The 10996-nt window shown below is 55.9% G+C and overlaps 1 protein-coding gene across 2 annotated transcripts; it reads right to left on the bottom strand.

The window, feature by feature from the left end:
* Positions 1-398: 398 nt before the first annotated feature.
* Positions 399-9113, bottom strand: STAP2 (signal transducing adaptor family member 2). 2 transcript variants are annotated; one of them, XM_021705324.2, is made up of 13 exons: positions 8964-9113; positions 6664-6735; positions 6443-6565; positions 4871-4927; positions 4326-4426; positions 4003-4137; positions 2674-2743; positions 2480-2582; positions 2282-2356; positions 1142-1297; positions 977-1054; positions 820-894; positions 399-552 (listed from the first exon to the last, which is right to left on the bottom strand). In XM_021705324.2, the coding sequence occupies exons 1-13, from the start codon at positions 9063-9065 to the stop codon at positions 464-466; spliced, it is 1236 nt and encodes a 411-aa protein (XP_021560999.1). In that variant the 5' UTR covers positions 9066-9113; the 3' UTR covers positions 399-463. The 2 variants fall into 2 exon arrangements, with proteins under 2 accessions (XP_021560999.1, XP_021561000.1); XM_021705325.2 differs by lacking the exon at positions 977-1054 and having other exon boundaries at positions 8964-9099.
* Positions 9114-10996: the final 1883 nt, after the last annotated feature.

The following is a 10996-nucleotide window of genomic DNA, read 5'->3' as shown; positions in this document are numbered from 1 at the left end:
CCTGGCTGAGTTTGGGGAGCCTCCCCCCCCCAGGCCTTGGTTGTTTCAGCCGACACCTTCTTCTCACTTTGCTGCTTGGAGCCTTAACTCCTGATTGGGGGGGTCATCAATGGGGAGCGGGCACCAGGGCGGGCCCTCGTCCCCACCTCACCTCCTAATAAAAGTCAATCACTGGCCAGGCCGTGCTGATGGTTCTTTGGGGCTGGCTGGCACTGAGTGTGCCCCAAACCTCTCTGGACCTCAGCTTTCCTGGCTGTAAAACGGGCCTTTCTTGTAGGGTCAGGTGGCAGGTTTTGCTGAGCAAGTGGGGCCTGCTGTGGGCAGCATCTGACAGACGCTCACAGCCCCCCCATCCCCCCGCCCCCACCCCAAGCCAGGCCGGACACATCGGCCCTGGGATCACTGGAACTTTTATTCTGGGAGGAGCGGTCGGCCCGGCTGACTTCGGAAGCCCGAGCCCGGCTCATTGATCCCCAGCGTGTCCAGCAGAGTGCTCCAGAGCCCGCCTCCGCTGCAGTTTCTCTTCCAGCTCCGCCGTCAAATCTGCCAACCCTGGGGGGGGGGGGGATGTGACCGAGGCCTCCGCTGCACCAGGGATCCCCAGTGCATGCTGTCCCCCCAACCCCACACCCACCCACGACGTGCTGCAAAATCTGCGGGGCCCCGTGAAAGGTGAAGATGTACTCAAAAGCCTGGAGGAATTTCAAGATGGCTCAGCGTTAGACCGAGCATGGGGAGCTTCAGAGTGGGGGGTCCCGTGTGACTGCGCAGGCCACCTGCCTGGGAGGCCCACCCTGCATCGACCCCCACACGCCTCACCTGTTGTGGGGAAGAGAGTCTGCATTGAGCCGACTGCTAGCTTCTTGGCCAGGCCGCCGCTGAGGCCTTTGGGCTCTGGAGAAGGCAGATGAAGAGGTGAAGGCTGAGGCTGGCTCTGGGCTGGATGAGGGAAGGGCCGGGGAGGAGGGACCCCTACCTGGCTTGGGGGCAACGGGTGGCTTGAGCGCCTTTGCCAACTTCCTGGGCTTTGGGACCGGCCGACTGGGGGAAGGCACTGTATGGACAACGGTGTGCCGTGTCACATCCGGCTTTGAGCCCCCTCCCCCTGTCCCCATCTCTCCTTGGCTCCCTCCCCACCTACCATCCCCGTTCACGTAGTTGGCAGCTGGGTCATCTCCAGTGGGGATCACATAGTTCTCCTCCTGGTTCAGGAGTGGGGGTGACCTGCCCTGGCTTGCCACAGGTGTGATGGGCACGGGAGGCAGCTGCTTGGGGCCATCCGAGGCAGGTGCAGGCCCTGGTGGGAAACGGCAGTTCCTGTCTGGGCCCATGTGGTGCAGGGACACCTTCGCGTGGGTCTGTTGGCCTCCGAATGAGGATGCATGTACTCATGCCAGGATTCAGGCATGTGACCCTGTGCGTGTGCATGTCCCTGTGTAGTATAAACATGTACACTGAGTGAATCTGCATAGTTGAATATATGTAAAGCGTTTGTACACACGCCCCTAAACGTGTGTACGTGCAGGACACTGCGTGGATACTAAAGTATGTGCTCAGGTGTTCGTCTCCATCAGGGTGCACACCCGTGTACCTAGAAATGTCTGAATTTGCGCTCGCGGGTGAGCATCTGTGTGTGCGTGCCTGGTTGTGGCTTAGGTGTGTGTATGTGTGCGACACAGGATGAACTGTGGGACACTGGTACTCACGCATGTGTGGAGCCCTCGGCCATTTGGTGTCTACAAATGAGCTTCTGATTATGCAGACGGATGCAGTTCGTGTTCGTGAGTGTGCAGTGTGTGTGTGTGTGTGTGTGTGTACATACATGCCCAGCGTGCACAAGGGTCCCGCCACATCTGCCCAGCCCCAGGAGGACCAGGCTGCTTACCCCACAGACCTTTCCCGCCCCTTCTCCCTGCTCCATAAACGGGACCGCCTCCCACCTCAACAGCCACCGGGGATACTCTGGGTAGTTTCTTGCTCCAGGTGAAGCCCATCTCTACCTACTGAAATCCTTTGAGACCTTAAGCAACACCCCCTCCTCCAGGAAGCCTTCCTCCTATTCTGCCCTCTTTCTCTGCCCGTCTAGGCACCTCTGCCTCCATCCCCAGGTTCAACCGCACAGGGCTGGGAGTGTATCGGGCTCCACAACCCGGAGGGCAGGATCTAGGTAATTTCTGGGTCGTTGCAACTCTGGGTGCAAGATTGGACACGGGCGGTGCCGTGTGGGTCCCAGGTCTCTCCCCACTGTGGCCCAGCGGTGCCCGCAGGGCGGGGGCATCACCTGCGCCGGGCGCCGCGGGGGTCGAGCGCGCCACCCACACACTCTCGCCGTTCTCTTTATCCGCCTCCACGTGGCCTAGAACAGAGATCCGTCCTAGAGGAGGTGCGGTGGCTGGGCATCGACCCAGGGGTGGCCCGTGGGGGCAGGAGCCGGAGAGGCACGTACTGGGTCCCGCGAGTTCCCTGAGACCGCACCCACCTAGAACCTTCTCGTAGTGTTCGTCCAGCAGGAAGGGCACCAGCGCGTTATTGGTGTGTGACACGAAATAGTTGATCACTGCGTCGAGTGAGGCACAGAAGAACTGGAGACGGATAGGGGCCGCAGTTAAAGCTGTTGCGGAAGGGGCGCAGACCCCACCACTACGCACCCCGGGACCCCGGACCAACGCTCACCGGCTCCTCCACGTCGATCACATACTTGGGGCCCTCACGCTTCACCTTGTAATGCCGGACCACCGACTTCCTGCACAGACAGTGGTGACAGTGGTGAGTGGGTGGACCGGCTCAGACCGGGGAGAACCCCGCCCCTTGTCCTGACTCCGCCCCCACGGGGGGCCTAAACTCTTCTTTTTTTTTTTTTTTAAAGATTTTATTTATTTCTTTGACAGAGAGAGACACAGCGAGAGAGGGAACACAAGCAGGGGGAGTGGGAGAGGGAGAAGCAGGCCTCCTGCGGAGCAGGGAGCCCGATGTGGGGCTCGATCCCAGGACCCTGAGATCATGACCTGAGCCGAAGGCAGACGCTTAACGACTGAGCCACCCAGGCGCCCCGGGCCTAAACTCTTCTTGCTCCCCTGCACACTGACCACGCCCGGTCCTGGCGTGGCTCTATGCGGAGAACCAGGCCCTCAACTGACTGCACCCTCCAGGAAGACCATGCCGCTGGTCCTGCCACTGCCCCCAGGGAGGACCATGCCCTGATGGCTCCATCCAAGGGGCCCCGCTTCCCTACTGGGCTCTGCCTCCCTACTGGGCCGCCCCCGGGGTTCTGACTCCACCTTCAACTGGCCCGACCCCTCACCAGACTATCCCAAAGGAACCTTTTTTTTTTTTTTAAGATTTTATTTATTTGACAGAGAGAGACACAGCGAGAGAGGGAACACAAGCAGAGGGAGTGGGAGAGGGAGAAGCAGGCTTCCCGCAGAGCAGGGAGCCCTGATGCGGGGCTCGATCCCAGAGTCCTGGGATCGTGACCTGAGCCGAAGGCAGACGCTTAACGGCTGAGCCACCCAGGCGCCCCTATCCCAAAGGAAGCTTTAATGTCAGGCTCTGATCCGCCCCCAGAGTGGTTCCACCTCCAAAGCCTGATTCAACCACCACAGGGAGGGCCGGGCCATGACTCCACCCACAGGGTCCTGACTCCGCCCAAGGGACTGGTTACCACCCCTGGATTTGACCTCTTCCCTGCTCCAGATGCCCAGACCCAACTCCGACTCCGCCCCGAAGAGCCGATCCTAATCCAAAGGTCTGACCTCACCTACAGAGTCCCGTCCCGGCTCCAGGGTCTAACTCCTCCCCCAAGGGGATCCACCGCCCTTCCTGGCCTCTAGCCCCGCCCCCAGGCATTGACACTACCCACCCATCCCGGGGCGGGGCCAACCTCAGCACCTCGTGCCCCGGGAGCTCTGGCCCCGCCCCTAGGGCCTACCCCCGTCCCAGCTCTGACTCCGCCCCCACGCTCGCTCCTCCTCCCTCCCCGGCCCCGGCGCCGCGCAGGCGCACCCATTGAGCGTCTGGCGCGTGGTGACCGACACGTCGTCCCCGCCGTTCCCGCTGGGTCGCAGCAGCAGGTTTCCGCAATCGGGATAGCGCTCCAGGAGTAGCTGCGCCTCCAGCCGGCTCACCTCCAGGAAGCAGCTGGGGCGCGCCGCGTCCCTCACTCAGGGCAGACCCCGCCCCTGGATCCCAGCCCCGCCCTCCCGCGAAGCCCCGCCCCCCAGCACCTGGACCCGGCCGCGCGCACCCGGCTGGCCTCCCCCCCGTCCCCAGCCCCGCGCCTCCGTCCGCCGCCGTCCCGGGGCCGCTCGGCCCGGCGGGGCACTCACGAGGGCACCTCGAACGCGCGGCGCGCCTCCTCTTTGGCCAGGGCCTCGGCCATCATATACAGGTGTCCCGGCAGCAGGGTCAGGTTCGACGGTACACGCAGCTGAGGGGCGATGGGGCACCCGAGGACGCCCGGCCGTTAGGGCACGAGCGGCTTGTGCCCGTGTCACCGACGGGCACCCTGAGACCGGGGTGCGGGCCGAGCCAGGATGGGAACCCGGGTTCTGCAGCCACCCAGGGCAGGGGCAAAGAGGCTTTGGAGGGGACGTGAAGTCACTTCGCTGATGGGGAGGACAGATCAGATGCTAGAATAAATGTAGGGTCTCAAACCCAGCGGCCTGCAGGGGCCAGGCAGAGGACAAATGACTAAAAGAGAAATCAGGAATGTTGACAAAAACTCCAGGCTTTTAAATAACGGCAGGTAACTTTTACATATTTTACGTCTGTGGGCTCCACCTGGCTCACGGCCGCCGTGTGAGAGGAGGCTGGTTTGATGGATGTAGGATGGAAAGAGGAAAGAGGGTTCTGAGCAGGCGACCGCTCTTACCTCGACCACCGTCAGGATGAAGCCTTTCCACATCTCCCGAGACTCCAGGCTCTCTACCTGGGGAGGGAAAGAGAAAGAGTCCATGTCGATGAGCCTCGGCCCATTCATCTGTGAAATGGGGATGAGGAATACTAGTAGTTTTCAAGGTTAAATGAGTAAGGACGTGTTAATTCAGGACGTCTGAACTTAAGTCCTTAGTAATGTGGGATGCTATCCTGTAATGTCACTGAATCAACATTAATTTATTTGTCTCTTTTATTTATTCTACATCAACTTTTTTTTAAGATCTTATTTTATTTTGAGAGAGAGAGTGAGCGAGAGAGCACGAGCAGGGGGAGGGGCAGAGGGAGAAGCAGACTCCCCGCTGAGCAGGGAGCCCAACCCAGAGCTCCCTCCCAGGACCCTGGGATCATGACCTGAGCCAAAGGCAGATGCCTAACCGACTGAGCCACCCAGGCGCCCCTGGTTTGTGTTTTTGTTTTGTTTTGTTTTGTTTTTTTAAGATTTATTTATTTGACAGAGAGAGAGACAGCTAGAGCAGGAACACAACAGAGGGAGTGGGAGAGGGAGAAGCAGGCTTCCCGCGGAGCAGGGAGCCCCACGTGGGGCTCGATCCCAGGACCCTGGGATCATGACCTGAGCCAAAGGCAGACGCTTAACGACTGAGCCACCCAGGCGCCCCGGTTTGTGTTGTTTTGAAAGTCCTTTGGCTCAGGTCAGGATCCCCTGAGATGCAGCGCCCCATCAGGCTCCCTGCTTCTCCCTCTCCCTCTGCCCCAGCCCCCACCCCCTCTTGTACGCCTTCTCTCTCAAATGAATAAATAAAATCTTAAAAATAAATAAGTAAATAACATAAAACAACATAAATCAGATCATGTATCTCCCATGTATCCCTAAACCCTCCCAGGACTCCCACCTCCTTTGGAGTAAAAGCTCAAGTCCTCCCCAGGGCCCACACAGGGCCCTGCACCACACAGCCCCCCTCCTCTCCCTGCCCTCTGCTCTCCGCCCGCCTCCCTCCCCCACACCTCACTCTGCTCCAGCCACCTGGGCCTCCTCCGTGCTCCTCCAACATGCCAGGCCTCAGCTAAAGAGCCATTTCACAGCTATCCACATTGCTGGCTCCCTTTCCTCCTTCGGGTCCTCAGTAAGGCCTTCCCTGGTCACCCTGTGTAACACTGCACCCCAACCCCCCTCTGTCCTTTCCCTAACATCTCCCGCCACCTGACACTCCAGACATTTCACCCATTTATACTGTTTATTGTGTGTCTTCCCACTAGACTCTAAACTCCACAAGGGTGGGGATTTTTAATTGTCTTGTTCACGGCTGTGTGACTAGGAGAGTGTCAGGCACACAGTAGGTGCTCAATAACGTTGGCTGAAAGATTGCATGTGGGCCGTGATGATCCACGGGGCTCACATCTTGTTATGACTACACGTATTATACTACACGTTTTGCAGTTGTAGAAACCAAGGCATAGAAAAGTGAGTTGCCCCGGGTCACTAACCCAGTGGTAGACCCCGTGTGACTCCATGCTAGTGTGTGAGTGTGACAGGGAGGGACGGGCCTACCTTGAACTTGATCTCTTGGTTCCAGAGGACCAGGCTGAAATAGATGTCAGTGTCTCTTGAGTTTCCCCAGGGCGCCTCATCGGTGAGCCTCACAAATGCTCCTAGGCCTAACTTCTCCACGTGCTGGGGATCCAGAAGCAGGAGTCTGAGCACCAGGCTTGCGGTTCCTCAGGCCCTTTGGCTTGGCCACACCCACCATGAGCCCTCATGCCCATCCTTACCTGGGAGTCCCGATTGCTATTATAGAAATAAAGAGTGCAACCCTGGAGGCCTGCCCAGAACTTCTTGTAATCCTGAGGACCAAAGATAGAGAGCAGAAGGTGAGAAGGCAAATCTGGGTACCTCCATGACACCACTCCTTTCTCAGGACCTTTGCACTGGCTGTTCTCTCTGCCTGGATACTCTTCCCCAGATCTTCACACGGTTTCCTTCATCACCTGCTTTGGGTCTTTGTACAAATGTTTCCTTCTCTGGGAGGCCCTCTCCATCCATGGCCCAGCCCCTTGGGATCTGTTATTCTTTGAGAAAGGACCAAAGAGAATTTTGAAGGGATGGGAGATCCAGAGCAGCCCCCCAGTGTACAGAGGTAGGAGCTCTAGGAGAAAGTTGAACTAACCATCCACCTACCCACCCACCCATCTACTTACTCATCCACACATACATATATCCCCCTTCTCCATATCCACCCCATAAATATTTATTGGGATCTCCTAATTTTACAAGGTTCTGGACTCTAGAAGTACAGGAGATTCAGGATGTCTCCCCAGGATTCTGAATTGCAAATGTCCTAAATTTCTTGGAGGTCTAAGGGACTGATACAGCTAAGACCGTAAGATTCTAGGGTTTTTTTCCAGCAAATATTCCCCGAACACCTACTCTGCACCCAGTTGTGTTACAGGCAAAATAATAAATGGGATTTGGCTTCTGTTTCGAAATAGATCATCTTCCAGAAGAATATAGAAAGCATAGATACTAAAATCTGGGGTGCCTGGGTGGCTCAGTTGGTAAAGCGTCCGACTCTTGGTTTTGGCTCAGGTCATGAGCTCAGGGTCCCGAGATTGGGCCCTGCTTAGGGCTCTGTGCTCAGTGGGGAGTCTGCTTGAGGATTCTCTCTCTCCCTCTGCCCCTGCCCCCCCACCCCGACTTATGCTATCTCTCAAATAAATAAAACCTTAAAAAGAAAGAGAAAGCATAGATACCAAAATCCTCCAGGGAAGAGAAATTAGTACCCCGGGAGGGACAGACCCGGAACCTTGAGATACAGAGGACGGGAAAGGCCCTCCAAGTGGGAATCTGGGAAGACTTCCTGAAGGAGGAGGTACTTTAATTAGTCCATAATGATAATAAGGATAGCTCTCGTATTGACAGCTAGCATCCATTCATCAATCCACCTATCGTTCCATCCATCTGCCTCCCTATCCATCTATCCATCCATCTATTCATCCACATATCCACCCACCCCCCATCTGTCCGTAGATATATAGACACATTTAACATTTACTGAGGACCTACTATGTTCCAGGCACGGGGAACAGAGTAATAAGTGATTAAACTCAGCATGGTCAGACCTGCTTCCTCATGGACCCACTATACACCATTGCACAAGATAGTTAAGTGCTCTGTGCCTCAGTTTCCCCACCTATAAAATGGCCATAGGGATGTACCTACCTCGGAGGATGTTGTGAGAATTGGGGGTGTGAATACCAGTAAAGCACCAGCGCTTGCGGAGTCGGGTCCACAGACCACTGAGGGCTACCCCTCTCCTGTAACCATGACTAGGGCCCTCGTGTACCCATTTTGTATTAGAGAAAACTGAGGCACAAAGACAGAGAGTCACTTGTCCAAGGCCTGGGAGTCAGGAAGGCATGGAGCAGGGATGTGAACCTGGGTCTCGCACTCTGGGGCCAGGCCTTTCTGAGCCCCTGTGGTCTCAATGCTGTCTAGGCTGGGGAGGATGTGGGCACTTGGAGGCACAAGGCAGGGAGGAGGGAACTGGGGGTTCCTTCTGGTGGCTCTGGGGGTGGGCCCGGATAGCAGTGGGTGGGTGTTTGGGGTTGTAGCAGGAGATGAGCATGAGCAGTGGGGAGGGAGAGATGGGGCTTCCGGGGAAGGAGTATTTGGTCCTGCCGTATGTGGCCCCCTCAGCTTTCAGGGTCCCCACATGCCACCTGTCCTAGCCTTGACCCCTGCCGCTGAGGTTCATGGTTACTTAGGGGTTGGGGGTGGGGTATGGGAGTCAGAAGCCTTCCCATTTCCTGGTGGAAGTCCCTGATCCTCCCTGTATCCAAGAGACAGAGAGACCAAGAGGGAGATACATGGAGACAGGCAGGGAGAGGCAAAGAGAAAGAGATAAATCAGCCTGGCGGTGGACAGAACCTTTTCCAGCCCCCAGCATTCGCCCCGCTCCGTCTAGTACCCAGTACCCACCCCGCCCCCTCGGCCAGATGCAGAGTTCTAGGCTCAGAGAAGGGCCGCCAGCCACCTAGGAGCCCAGCTGTGCCAGCTTCCTGCCCCGCCTTACCTGGTCGTGGGGTCCCTTCTTCTCCAGAAAGCTCTCATAGTAGTGTGAGGGTAGAGCACCCTTGTGTTTGGGGACCCGGAGTGGGCTTAGGGCTGAGGCCATGGCCTGGCCTCTCCTTCCAGTGGGTGCCCCAGCTGAGCCAGGAAGCAGAGAAACAGGTTCAGGGGAATTTCCTCTTCTGTCAGCTCCCCAGCTCCCTCCCCTGCCAGCAATGGGCGGGTGCTGGGTCCAGCTTGTCCTAGGGGAAATCCCAGCCTCTCTGGTCTCCCCAGGAGGTCTGGGAGGCCTGCAGGAGTTATGGAGGAGGGGGCCACTGGGAGGCTTTCAGTACAGCGCAGAGACTGGGCAGAGGGTTCACAAGGAGGGACCTGTCTAAGCAAAGGCCTGGATGTGCGATAAGGAGGAGCAAAGTGTCAGGGTAGCAAAGAATGTGTCAGAGAGGACAGGGCAGGAACATAGCAGGAAGGTCTGAGTGCCCTTTAGGCTGCCTGCACTTTAGGCCAACCTTGCCTAAACCTACCAAAAAATCTTGCTGGGATTTTGATAGGAATTGCACCTGCATATCAATTGAGGAACACCTGACATTTTTACTATGTTGTCTTTTATTTTTTTTAGATTTTATTTTTAAGTAATCTCTACACCCAATGTGGGGCTTGGACTTAAAACCCTAAGATCGGGCACCTGGGTGGCTCAGATGGTTAAGCGTCTGCCTTTGGCTCAGGTCATGATCTCAGGGTCCTGGGATCGAGTCCCACATCGGGCTTCCTGCTCCTTGGGAGCCTGCTTCTCCCTCTGCCTCTCTCTCTCTCTCTCTCTCTGTCTCTCATGAATAAATAAATAAAATCTTTAAAAAAAAAAAAAACCCTAAGATCAAGAGTCATGAGCTCCACTGCCCCGCCCCTATGATGTTGAGTCTTATCCATGGACATGGTCTATATCTTCACTTATTTAAATCTTTGATTTTGGGTGCCTGGGTGGCTCAGTGGTTAAGCGTCTGCCTTCGGCTCAGGTCATGATCCCAGGGTCCTGGGATTGAGCCCCGCATGGGGCTCCCTGCTCGGTGGGAAGCCTGCTTTTCCCTCTCCCACTCTCTCTGCTTGTGTTCCCTCTCTAGCTGTCTCTCTCTCTGTCAAATAAATAAATAATATCTTAAAAGAAATAAATCTTTGATTTTGTTCATAAGCAAGGTATAGTTTTCTCATACAAGTCCTTTACCTGTTTTGGTAGACTTACATCTAAGCATTTCTTTTTTTGGACAGTTATAAACAGCATTGTATTTTTCTTTTTTTTTTTATAAGATTGTATTTATTTATTTGACAGAGAAAGAGAGAGGGAGAGAGAGAGAGAGAGAGAGCACAAGCAGGCGGAGCGGCAGGCAGACGGAGAGGAAGAAGCAGGCTCCCTACAGAGTAGAAGCCCAATGTGGAGTTTGATCCCAGGACCCCGGGGATCGTGACCTGAGCCAAAGGCAGACACTTTTTTTTTTTAAAGATTTTATTTATTTATTTGATAGAGAGCGTGAGAGAGCACAAGCAGGGGGAACAGTAGAGGGAGAGGGAGAAGCAGGCTCCCCGCCAAGCAGGGAGCTCGATGCGGGGCTCGATCCCAGGACCCTGGGATCATGACCTGAGCCAAAGGCAGACGCCTAACCATCTGAGCCACCCAGGCGCCCCCAGACACTTTTTTTTAAAGATTATTATTATTTTTAAAAGATTTTATTTACTTGACAGAGAGATACACAGCGAGAGAGGGAACAAAAGCAGGGGGAGCGGGAGAGGGAGAAGCAGCCTTCCTGCGGAGCAGGGAGCCCAACGCGGGGCTCGATCCCAGGACCCTGGGATCATGACCTGAGCCGAAGGCAGCCGCTTACTGACTGAGCCACCCAGGCGCCCCCCGAAGGCAGACACTTAACCAACTGAGCCACCCCAGGCACCCCAGCATTGTATTTTTCATTCCAGATTTCACTGCTAGCACACAGATGTGCATTTATTTTTTTTTAGGCATAGATTTCTAATTTTTTTTTAATTTCTAAG

The sequence above is a fragment of the Neomonachus schauinslandi genome, chromosome 1 (assembly GCF_002201575.2).
Source record: "Neomonachus schauinslandi chromosome 1, ASM220157v2, whole genome shotgun sequence".
Taxonomy (NCBI): domain Eukaryota; kingdom Metazoa; phylum Chordata; class Mammalia; order Carnivora; family Phocidae; genus Neomonachus; species Neomonachus schauinslandi.
This window is presented reverse-complemented; position numbering and strand designations above follow the sequence as displayed.